Genomic DNA, 13270 nt, shown 5'->3' on the forward strand with positions numbered 1-13270 from the left:
CGGACGGCGGCGAGACGACGGTGGCGGCGGCGGCGGTCGTCGAGGTCGAGACAGAGGGGTCGGATGTGCTCTGGAGCGGTCTGGTCCGACGAGCGACCCGCACGGCCAACTAATACACGGGCGCGGAAACGGCCGTCCCCCTCCGTCTAACGGCGTCCGTCAGCCCGCGCCACGTCGACCCGACAGGTGGGCCTGACCTGTCGGTTTCGCTGTTTCCGTGGCTAAAACGGCCAGTCAGTGCTCCGCGGTACCGATTAGTCCCAGAGTTGGTGGTTTTTTATGACATGGCTTAAATGTGGTACTGACCGGTTACCCTAGCCCCAAGTGTGGTGATTTTGGGTAAATAACTCTCTTCATGCAGTAACGTTGCCAAGAACAGTCTGGCTGGCACTCTCAAATCATCTAAACCAAGAGGTAGGGATGCATATATTTACGATCTGCAGCTCTTGATGGATTAAGTTCTCCAGTTCTATTTCTTTCGTGTAGAATACATGTATAGGTTTGGTGCTTTAATTTGTGCTAACAGGAATTTTCCAATTGACAACATTTGCAGTAGCTACTGTCATCCAGGACACGCTCAAGACTACACGTCTACACGCTGAGCAGCACTGACAACCTGAACTTTTCTAAGAATAAATGAATGTTTTTTTCCTTTTGAAACTGCTGGGAGAGGCTATAGCCTTTTATCCCGTTAAGAGTCTGGAGCTTAACTCCATTTCTAGAGAGAAAAAGGGATAAGGTGAAAGGTGGTTGAATGCATTGTAATCAGTGCGACTTCATAATATTGAATCTTTCTCTGCACCTTCAGTGCATATCCAATGTTATCAGTTTGGTATATTCGTATCTCAGGAGAGTATAGAAACCCTTGACATAGATGGCTCGGTAACTCCATTCCATGTGGTTTCCCTTGTTGTGAGCGAAAAGGGAGCATGTGATGGCCATTAGTGTTTTGATGGCTCGGAAGTTGTCTCTAAACATGCTTATTCCGGATGATTGTGACTTAGAGCCATCTGAAATAACCACTATTATCGCTTTTGTTTGAAGACGTCTACAATAATAATCATTGTATCGAAAGAGTGAGACACAACTCCGGCATGTAGTTAACAATGATAATTAGGCGTGAGCGTGGCGTGACCATGGGCCGAGCATTGGCTTTTGTTTGAAGACGTCTACAATAATTATAATTGTATCGAGAGTGTGAGACACAACTCCGGCATGTAACAGTGATAATTAGGACGACCACAGGCCGAGCATTGGTGACCAATTATGTCTCTTAAGAAGAAGAATGAAAGGTTTCAACACTAAATAATGAAAAAAGAGTTAATGCATAATATTGTGGGCAAGAGCTAAATCCGAGCACAAAACACTTATTCATATCTCACACACTACGGATTTATATTACTGAGCATTGGGAACAAGCGTTTAAAGACTACGACGGGGGTGGGGGGGGGGGGGGGTGAATAATCCTATCTAAACTTCTCCGCATTTTACGAGATGACAATTTGAAGCAACAATCTAGCACAATATTTACAACTAAACAAACTAGCAAGCAGAGTATAGTAGAAACTCAAAGACTAACTTGCAAGAAAGTAAGAGTTCAAGGATTGGGGGATACAAAAACAATGGACACGAAGATTTTCCCGTGGTTTGGATAGTTGGTGATATCTACTCCACATTGATGGAATCTTTGAAAGAAGTAATGTTTCAAGATCACAAGGATCTCGAGTGCGTCACCAACCAAGTGACTGACGTCCAAGCACAATCAACCTATTAAATCATGGTTTGCACCAAGAAGCCTCACTAAGGAGTAGATCTCGGCACTTGGAAGACGATCTCTAGGCTTTGTACGAAATGTTGATTCCATCACAACTTGATAGTTGAAGGCTATCAAGTGACTCGTAACCAGCTAGGTGGCACCCTGTAGTACTACTCAAAACATGTTCCATCAAAGCTCTTCTCAAGAACCAATAAAATTTCTCTCTCTCACACACACAAAGGTTATAAACGGCGTAAGAAGGGAGGAACACCAGGTAGGGCTTCAAGAATAAGGCAGGAGTTTGTGCCTCAAAGCAGAGAGGAAGTGTTCATGGAATCACCCCAAGCAATCATCATGTATCTTCTCTTCTTGCTTGGAGCTCTCTTCTTCAAGACTTTAACTTGCGGTAGTTGGAATGGAGTGGAATGACTTCAATTTTCTTGCCACACGAAGGGGTATTCAAGTCTATATATAGAGCGTCGCATAAATATGAATATTACCCTTAAAAAGTAACTCGCCCGGTCGAACCGAAGAATAATCTCGGAACTAGCGGACACGTTCAAAATTTGAATGGACGGAGCAAATCATGTAAGCCTCGCAAAAAACGTAGTACTCGGAAGTCGGAAGTACTAGGATGGAAATTGACGAAGGTTCTCGACAACAAAGTTGGATATTTTCTTCGTTCATGGAACTAGCTCAGAAGTACCACGTAAAATTGGTTTCTCAACAGTATCACAGTAGATGGCGCAGTCCTAAAAGAAACTATGTAAAAATAACAAAGTCAGAGGTCAAATGTACTAGGTGGGATTGCTCGGAGGTACTCGACATATAGTGTGACCATGTGGAAGCAAAGTTAAAAATGTTCGGATGTGCCATATGACAATTATGCTTTGAATTTTGGTTGTCATTTGTTTGTTAAGAGCTTCCGGATTGTGGGATAATTATGAAAAAAACATTATTCCCGAGATCAAAATGTATGAGCTAAATTTAGAGCCGGGCATAGCTTGGAAATCTGTTTGCTCTATCCTTCATTTTTTTTAGTCAGATCATATGTGCAAGGAGGTGTGGCAAGCCTTGCACAGGAGCCTCACAAAGTGCAGGGAGTCAAGGCCTCAAGGGGCTGAACAAAGTAGTCAAATTATAAAAAAAAATGATGAAGAATTGGGAGGATCATATTTTTGCGTCACCATACTACCCTATGTCTCGCTGTAAGATTAAGGAATCATGAACTAATGGATACTTCTATTTGCATACGACAAACCTGTATAGCATAGCGCCGTAAGATTACTTTACCTAAATGTATGCTTGCAAGGATTTCAGCACTCATGGAGTAGTGTGTGCTAATGCATGCATATAATTTTGGTAAGCCAATCAGTAACAACTAGTGTAAAGACCCATCCCCAAGTGGTTCTTGGATCTCCCTTCATATGCTCCGATGCAACGACCAGCGACACAAATTGCATATGTATGAAGGTGAGCATGTCCATGGTCCTCACTAAAGGCTCCGAACACAATCATCTCCCACTAGCTTCTCAAATGACTGTGAGTGTAGTCACTGGAGTGAGAAGGGTCAATGGAGCAGAGCATACACTTATGTAGCGAAATCTCTTTAGAGATAGGGAAATTAAGGCTTAGGTACGACATAGATTCTGGGATGTGGTCACAATTAACAAATGAATAACCAATGTGGCCTATCCTTGTAAAGGATGCACCGCCTCTGCAGTCTTCATATACCCCCCCCCCCCCCCCCCCCCCCAGCTATGTATCAGGATAACACTGACTCTACCGAACCAACAAGCAAACACACACGCGTGTGTGTGTGTGTGTGAGTGTGTGTGTGTGTGTGTGTGTGTGTGAGAGAGAGAGAGAGAGAGATAGAGAGAGAGAGGACTGAGAGTTTGGATGGATTGGAACGACGCAATCCGGTATGAATGGGAGGCATGCCGAAGAAAAACATTTGTGGCGAACTGAAGGCATGCGAAAACAGCTCAACGCCGCTGAGTACAAGAGAGTGGTCCTGCAATCACAGCCCTTTGCAATGCACATGCCTCAACTGGTGTACATTTTCATTTTGTCCCAGGAAGACCCAACTGAAGAATGCTGCTATGAAGACACATCTATCACACACTCTTGGGCTGAATTATGTACGATGCAGTCATTGCAAAAGGATACAAAAATAAAATGTGTGCTAGAAAACAAAACGTATACAACAGAAATAATTGCTTATACACGTTTTCACCTGTTTTTCTTTTTTAATACATGTCTAGTTTTTTCATACATATTGTACATTTTTCATATATAGCAGGAAGATTTTGTATACACGTATATCATTTTTTAAATACACGACTAGCATTTTTAAAAATATATGTATTAATGTTTACTTTTTTCTTACTCATTGTACATCTTTTGTATCCATAAGGAACATTTCTCTTGCATCGTTAACATTTTTCAAATATAGATTTTGCCATCTAATTTTTTCATACATATTATACACATTAAATATTTTTATACGCATTTAACATTTTCAAATACACAAAAAACATTTTTTTGTAATAAATCTTTTGTTGTCTACTTTTTTCATACACATTGTACATTATTCATATACACCTGAAACATTCTTTATACGTGTTTAACATGTTTTTCAAAACTAATGTTTTTGAAAAAGAATCAAATATGTGTTAAATATGTTTGAAATATACATCGAAACATTTTCAAACTATAAGAGCATTTTTCACATTGTATAAACATTTTTTCACAAACACATTTTTTTAAACACATCAACATTTTTTTTCAAAGCTATCAAATTTTTTTAAAACCACTCTAACAAATTATTACACCGCGTTAACATTTTTTAAATTTATGTTTTTTCTAAAAATTTAAGTTGGTTTAAGTGTTTGGAGTATATGTGCTTTCGAATATATTTTTGAAAATATTAGCACGAGAAAAAATCGAACAGATGGAAAAAAAAACAGAGAAGAAAACAAACTAACATGGGCCAGCCATAGCGACGGGAAGGCATCGCTGCTTGAGGCGAGACGTTCTTCTGGGTCGTAATAAGCGACATATAGCGAAATCACTAAACATAGGGTATCCCCTCTAAAGGTCACACTCCATCTCCTCTCGGGGTAACAAATGGCACATTGCATGTGGGACACATGTCACAACCTGGAGTTTGTGCATTTTTCGTAGATTCACTTTTTCAGAACGTTTTATCTCTTGAACCGTGTGTCCAAATCACTAGCTGTTTTCACTGTTGTGTTTCTCATGACAGATCATCACTTACAGTGCCAAACAGTATGAGTTTTCCCACACCACATCATCACTTAGGGCAATGGGCAACTCCTGACATGTGGATCCCTTCCCTCCCGCGCCGCCCCCGCTCGGGCGACTCGGGTGGCACCCCAACCCTAGCCGTCGCCGGGGCCTAAATCATCTTCCTCCCTTCCTTCCGCCGCCGCCGGAGGACGCCGCCGGCCTGCGCCCGGAGGCCAACGACAGTGGTGGGGGTCCTTCCTCTCTCCCGCGTCTCAGGGGTGGCGGGGCCCCAAAGCGCATGGACACTAGTAGAAAAAGGGTCAAATGTGAGACACATTAGTCCCGGTTTGTAACAGAACCGACACTAATGTGTCCATTAGTGCCGATTCCAACGGCTAGGCGGGAAGAGCTCTTTAGTACCGGTTCGTGGCGAACCTTTAGCACCGGTTCGTGCCACGAACCGGTACTAATGAAAGTGGTAGCAGGATGTTGTCAGAGTGGGGCCCCTCCAGCACCTTTAGTACCGGTTCGTGCCACGACCCGGTACTAAAGGTCGTCCTATATAAACCCTTCGTCCACCCGCACTCTGTTCTTCCCCATTTCCCCTCTCCCTCTCCTCTGTTCTTCCCTTCTTCCTCTCGACTTCATCACCAATTTTGCCCAAATTTTGTCAAGATTTGCAGGCCCCCATCCATTCAAATGATCACAAAGGTTAACAACTTTGTCCTTTCATCTCTCATTGCTAGATTAGCTCTTGCATTGGTTTATATAGTGATTAATTGTGGGTTTTAGTAATTTGGGAGGAATTATATGTGGTAGTATTTGATTTATATGCAAACTGAGGTCAAATAACACTTAGTTTGCATATGTAGGTGTGGTTTATTTAGTGCCTTCTAAATCTCCATCGTAACCACCGTCGATCGCCCGCACCGTCCCGTCGCCGGCACCACCTTGTGGTGAGCCTCTTGTTCATGAAATTTTATATAAAAAATGAATGAAACATGCCCTAGGGGCAATAATAAAGTTATTATTTATTTCCTTATATCATGATAAATGTTTATTATTCATGCTAGAATTATATTAACCGGAAACATAATACATGTGTGAATACATAGACAAACAGTATGTCACTAGTATGCCTCTACTTGACTAGCTCGTTGAATCAAAGATGGTTAAGTTTTCTATCCATAGACATGAGTTGTCATTTGATTAACGGGGTCACATCAATAGAAAATGATGTGATTGACTAGACCCATTCCGTTAGCATAGCACTTGATCATTTAGTTTGTTGCTATTGCTTTCTTCATGACTTATACATGTTCCTATGACTATGAGATTATACAACTCCCGTTTACCGGAGGAACACTTTATGTGCTACCAAATGTCACAACGTAACTGGGTGATTATAAAGGTGCTCTACAGGTGTCTCCAAAGGTACTTGTTGGGTTGGCGTATTTCGATATTAGGATTTGTCACTCCGACTGTCGGAGAGGTATCTCTGGGCCCTCTCGGTAATGCACATCACCTAAGCCTTGCAAGCATTGCAACTAATGAGTTAGTTGCGAGATGATGTATTACGGAACGAGCGAGTAAAGAGACTTGCCGGTAACGAGATTGAACTAGGTATTGAGATGCCGACGATCGAATCTCGGGCAAGTAACATACCGATGACAAAGGGAACAGCGTATGTTGTTATGCGGTCTGACCGATAAAGATCTTCGTAGAATATGTCGGAGCCAATATGAGCATCCAGGTTCCGCTATTGGTTATTGACCGGAGACGTGTCTCGGTCATATCTACATAGTTCTCGAACCCGTAGGGTCCGCACGCTTAACGCTACGATGATAGTTATATTATGAGTTTATATGTTTTGATGTACCGAAGGAGTTCGGAGTCCCGGATAAGATCGGGGACATGACGAGGAGTCTCGAAATGGTCGAGACATAAAGATTGATATATTGGACGACTATATTCGGACATCGGAAAGGTTCCGAGTGATTCGGGTATTTTCGGTAGTACCGGGGAGTTACGGGAATTCGTATTGGGCCTTAATGGGCCATACGGGAAAGGAGAGAAAGGCCTCAAAGGGTGGCCGCACCCCTCCCCATGGGCTGGTCCCAATTCGACTAGGGAGGGGGGCGCCCCCTTCCTTCCTTCTCTTTTTCCCTTCCCTCCTACTCCTACTACTTGGAAGGGCTCCTAGTTCTACTAGGAAAAGGGGAATCCTACTCCCGGTGGGAGTAGGACTCCCTTAGGGCGCGCCATAGAGAGGGTCGGCCCTCCTCCTCCTCCACTCCTTTATATACGGGGGCAGGGGGCACCCCAAAAAGACAACAATTGATCTCTTAATCTCTTAGCCGTGTGCGGTGCCCCCCTCCACCATAATCCACCTCGATCATATCGTAGCGGTGCTTAGGCGAAGCCCTGCGTCGGTAGAACATCATCATCGTCACCACGCCGTCGTGCTGACGAAACTCTCCCTCAACACTCGGCTGGATCGGAGTTCGAGGGACGTCATCGAGTTGAACGTGTGCAGAACTCGGAGGTGTCGTGCGTTCGGTACTTGATCGGTCGGATCGTGAAGATGTACGACTACATCAACCGCGTTGTACTAACGCTTCCGTTGCCGGTCTACGAGGGTACGTAGACAACACTCTCCCCTCCCGTTGCTATGCATCACCATGATCTTGCATGTGCGTAGGAATTTTTTTGAAATTACTACGTTCCCCAACAAAAAATTGATGTTTGTGTGATTTGTATATATAATTACTCGTATAATTATCTTACCCGTATGTTGTTTGTTATACATAGTGCCATGGTTTTGATATCCGTCCCCGTCGGCCCTTGTCCTTGTTATGATTCGGATGTGGTATATTCTCTTTTAAAACTATTTGTTGCATTTCGTGTTTATGACAAATTATGCCCATCAAGTTGACATAGATATTTTTGTCTAGGAGGTATGTGAACCGGAAATTCCAACCGACCCTATTGTCGAGAGGTTAAATTTAGTTGAAAGAGAAAATGAGTATTTGAAAGAAAAATTGAAAAGAATTGAGGGGGAGAAGATGGAATTGGAGTTGCATGTTGCCGATGTCGTCGATGATCACAAGATGGAGAAAATGTGCTTGAAGATTAGAAAGATTAGAAAATATGCCATTGATAGTGAGGCTTAGTACCATTATGCTGTTGGATCAATTGTTACCTTAGTTGCGATCTTGATCGCATTTGTTGTTGCATTTAAATACTTTAGCTAGAGAGTTATTTGTTTGTTGCATTTAAGTGTTGTATGAACTTTATGTATTGTATTAATTTGGTGTTTTTGGTGCTGTGTATTGAAGATGAGCCGATGCTCTCCCGAGTTCATTAATGGCATGCATACTTTTCTGCTTGCGGCTGAGGCAAACAAGCGGGCGAATGGTTTTATGCCTTGTTCATGTGCTGGCTGTAAGAATGGTCATAATTACTCTACGTCAAGAACCATTCATGTCCACCTGTTTGAGTCCGATTTCATGACCCACTATAATGTTTGGACCAAGCACGGAGAAAGAGGGGTTATGATGGAAGACAATGAAGAAGAAGAGGACGACGACAGCTATCCTGGCCATGGGTTCCCTGAATACGATGATACAACAATGGGGGGAAGAAGCTGAGCCGCTAATGCGGGAAGAAGCCGAGCCGGCAATGCGGGAAGAAGCTGAAGAAGAGGCATCAGATGAGCCCGTTGATGATCTAGGTCGGGCCATTGCCGATGCAAAGAGAAACTGCGCAAGTGATTTGGAGAAGAAGAAGTTGCAGCGCATGTTAGAGGATCACAAAAAATTGTTGTACCCGAATTGCGTAGGTGACAAGAAAAAGCTGGGCACCACACTGGAATTGCTGCAATGGAAGGCAGAGAATGGTGTATCTGACAAGGGATTTGGAAAGTTGCTGGTAATGATAAAGAATATGCTTGCAAGGGACAACGAATTGCCCGAGAGTACATACGAAGCAAAGAAGGCTGTCTGCCCTCTAGGGTTAGAGGTGCAGAAGATACATGCATGCCCTAATGATTGCATCCTCTACCGCGGTGAGTACGAGGATTTGAACGCTAGCCCGGTATGCGGTCCATTGCGCTATAAGATTAGCCGCGATAACCCTGGTGATGTCGAGGGCGAGCGCCCCAGGAAGAAGATTCCTGCCAAGGTGATGTGGTATGCTCCTATAATACCATGGTTGAAACGTTTGTTCCAAACCAAAGAGCATGCCAAGGCGATGCGATGGCACAGAGAAGACCGTAAGAAAGACGGAAAGTTGAGAGTACCCGCTGACGGGTCGCAGTGGAGAAAAATCGAAAGAAAGTACGGGAAGGAGTTTGCAGATGACGCAAGGAACATATGGTTTGGTCTAAGCGCAGATGGCATTAATCCTTTTAGGGAGCAGAGCAGCAACCATAGAACCTGGCATGTGACTCTATGTTTGTAACTTTGTATAACCTTCCTCCTTGGTTGTGCATGAAGCGGAAGTTCATTATGATGCCAGTGCTCATCCAAGGCCCTAAGCAACCCGGCAACGACATTGATGTGTACCTAAGGCCATTAGTTGAAGAACTCTTACAACTGTGGAATGGAACAGGTGTACGTGCGTGGGATGAGCACATGGGGGAAAATTTTGACCTAAAGGCGTTGCTGTTCGTGACCATCAATGATTGCCCTGCTCTCAGTAACCTTTCAAGACAGACAAACAAGGGATACCGCGCATGCACGCATTGTTTAGACGATACCGACAGTATATATTTGGCTAATTGTAAGAAGAATGTGTACCTGGGACATCGTTGATTTCTTCCAAGAAGGCATCCCGTAAGAAAGAAAGGCAAGCATTTCAAAGGTGAGGCGGATCACCGGACGAAGTCTCGCCACCGTACTGGTGCTGATGTACATGATATGGTCAAGGATTTGAAGGTGGTCTTTGGAAAGGGTCCTGGTGGACAACCTGTTCCAAATGACGCTGACGAACGCACACCTATGTGGAAGAAGAAATCTATATTTTGGGACCTGCCCTATTGGAAAGACCTAGAGGTTCGCTCCGCAATCGACGTGATGCACGTGACGAAGAATCTTTGTGTGACCCTGCTTGGCTTCTTGGGCGTGTATGGGAAGATAAAAGATACACCTGAGGCACGGGAGGACCAGCAACATATGCACGGAAAAGACGGCATACATCAGGGTCATGCAAGCTACGCTCTTACCAAAGAAGAGAAGGAAATCTTCTTTGAATGCCTGCTCAGTATTAAGGTACCATCTGGCTTCTCATCAAATATAAAGGGAATAATAAACATGGCAGAGAAAAAGTTCCAGAACCTAAAGTCTCATGACTGCCACGTGATTATGACGCAACTGCTTCCGGATGCATTCACGGGGCTTCTACCGGAAAACGTTCGATTAGCCATTGTGAAGCTATGTGCATTCCTCAATGCAATCTCTCAGAAGGTAATCAATCCAGAAATCGTACCAAGGTTAGAGAATGATTTGGTGCAATGTCTTGTCAGTTTCGAGTTGGTGTTCCCACCATCCTTCTTCAACATCATGACGAACTTCCTAGTTCATCTATGCGAAGAGATTAACGTTTTGGGTCCTGTATTTCTACACAATATGTTCCCCTTTGAGAGGTTCATGGGAGTCTTAAAGAAATATGTTCATAACCGTGCTAGGCCAGAAGGAAGCATCTCCAAGGGCCATGAAAATGAGGAGTTCATCGAGTTTTGTATTGACTTTATTCCCGACCTTAAGCCGATTGGTGTTCCTGAATCGCGGCCTAAGGGCAGAATGGATGGAAAAGGTACGCTAGGAGGGGATCAAATAATATGTATGGACGGACATTCTCTCACTGAAGCACACTACACAGTTCTATAGAATTCCGCCTTGGTGGCTCCGTATATGGATGAACACAAGAATTTGCTACGCTCCAAACACCCGGAGCGGTCTGATGACTGGATTACACGTGAACAATCCAGGAGTTTCGCCAGCTGGTTGCAGACACGTACCATGCATGACGCCTCTATTGAAGATGACATGTACTTGCTGTCCCAGTTACCATCTTCGAATATAATGACTTTAAAAGGGTACGACATAAATGGTAATACATTTTACACGATCGCCCAAGATAGGAAGAGCACCAACCAAAACAGTGGTGTCCGCCTTGATGCAGAAACCAATACGGGAAAGGAAACATATTATGGTTATATACAGGACATATGGGAACTTGACTATAGACGTGGTTTGAAGGTCCCTTTGTTTCGGTGCAAATGGGTCAATATGACACGAGGCGGGGTAACGGAAGACCCGCAATACGGAATGACAACAGTGGATCTTGATGTCTACTACACAACCTTCTTCTTGTAGACGTTGTTGGGCCTCCAAGTGCAGAGGTTTGTAGGACAGTAGCAAATTTCCCCCAACTGGATGACCTAAGGTTTATCAATCCATAGGAGGTGTAGGATGAAGATGGTCTCTCTCAAGCAACCCTGCAACCAAATAACAAAGAGTCTCTTGTGTCCCCAACACACCCAATACAATGGTAAATTGTATAGGTGCACTAGTTCGGCGAAGAGATGGTGATACAAGTGGTATATGGATAGTAGATAATAGTTTTTGTAATCTGAAAATATAAAAACAGCAAGGTAGCAAGTGATAAAAGTGAGCGTAAACGGTATTGCAATGATAGGAAATAAGGCCTAGGGTTCATACTTTCGCTAGTGTAAGTCCTCTCAACAATACTAACATAATTGGATCATAAAACTATCCCTCACCATGCAACAAAGAGTCACTCCAAAGTCACTAATAGCGGAGAACGAACGAAGAGATTATGGTAGGGTACAAAACCACCTCAAAGTTATTCTTTCCAATCAACCCGTTGGGCTATTCCTATAAGTGTCACAAACAGCCCTAGAGTTCGTACTAGAATAACACCTTAAGACACAAATCAACCAAAACCCTAATCTCACCTAGATACTCCAATGTCACCTCAAGTATCCGTGGGTATTATTGTACGATATGCATCACACAATCTCAGATTCATCTATTCAACCAACACATAGAACCTCAAAGAGTACCCCAAAGTTCCTACCGGAGAATCACGACGAAAACGTGTGCCAACCCCTATGCATAGGTTCATGGGCGGAACCCGCAAGTTGATCACCAAAACATACATCAAGTGAATCACGTGATATCCCATTGTCACCACAGATATCCACGGCAAGACATACATCAAGTGTTCTCAAATCTTTAAAGACTCAATCCGATAAGATTACTTCAAAGGGGAAACTCAATTCATTACAAGAGAGTAGAGGGGGGAGAAAACATCATATGATCCAACTATAATAGCAAAGCTCGTGATACATCAAGATCGTATCACCTCAAGAACACGAGAGAGAGAGAGAGAGAGATCAAACACATAGCTACTGGTACATACCCTCAGCCCCGAGGGAGAACTACTCCCTCCTCGTCATGGAGAGCACGGGGTGATGAAGATGGCCACCGGAGAGGGATTGCCCCCTCCGGCAGGGTGCCAGAACGGGTCTAGATTGGCTTTCGGTGGCTACGGAGGCTTCTGGCGGCAGAACTCCTGATCTATTGTGCTCCTCGATGTTTTTAGGGTATATGGAGATATATAGGCGGAAGAAGTACGTCAGGGGGGGCACGATGGGCTCACGAGGCTGGAGGGCGCGCCCAGGGGGGCGCCCCCTGCCTCGTGACCTCCTCGCAGATCCCTCGACGTGCACTCCAAGTCTTCTGGGCTTCTTTCCTTCCAAAAATGAGTTCCGTGAAGTTTCAGGTCAATTGGACTCCGTTTGGTTTTCCTTTTCTTCAAAACCCTAAAATAGGGTAAAAACAGAAACTGGCACTGGGCTCTGGGTTAATAGGTTAGTCCCAAAAATGATATAAAAGTGTATAATAAAGCCCATAAACATTCAAAACAGTAAATAATATAGCATGGAGCAATCAAAAATTATAGATACATTGGAGACGTATCAGCATCCCCAAGCTTAATTCCTGCTCGTCCTCGAGTAGTTAAATGACAAAAGAAAGAATTTTTGATGTGGAATGCTAGTTGGCATAATTTCAATGCAATTCTTCTTAATTTTGGCATGAAGATTCAGATCCATAAGATTCAAGACAAAAGTTCATATTGACATAAAAACAATAATACTTCAAGCATACTAACAGAGCAATCATGTCTTCTCAAAATAACATGGGCAAAGAAATCTATCCCTACAAAATCATA

General features: G+C 43.6%; 1 protein-coding gene across 1 annotated transcript; it reads left to right on the top strand.

The window, feature by feature from the left end:
* Positions 1-8692: 8692 nt before the first annotated feature.
* LOC147981680 (uncharacterized) lies at positions 8693-9472 on the top strand. Its single transcript, XM_087516043.1, has one exon. It carries the CDS (start codon positions 8693-8695, stop codon positions 9470-9472), a length of 780 nt encoding a protein of 259 aa, XP_087372169.1.
* Positions 9473-13270: the final 3798 nt, after the last annotated feature.

Source organism: Triticum urartu, chromosome 3A (genome assembly GCF_056163025.1).
Source record: "Triticum urartu cultivar PI428250 chromosome 3A, HENAU_Tu73, whole genome shotgun sequence".
NCBI classification, from domain to species: Eukaryota; Viridiplantae; Streptophyta; class Magnoliopsida; order Poales; family Poaceae; genus Triticum; species Triticum urartu.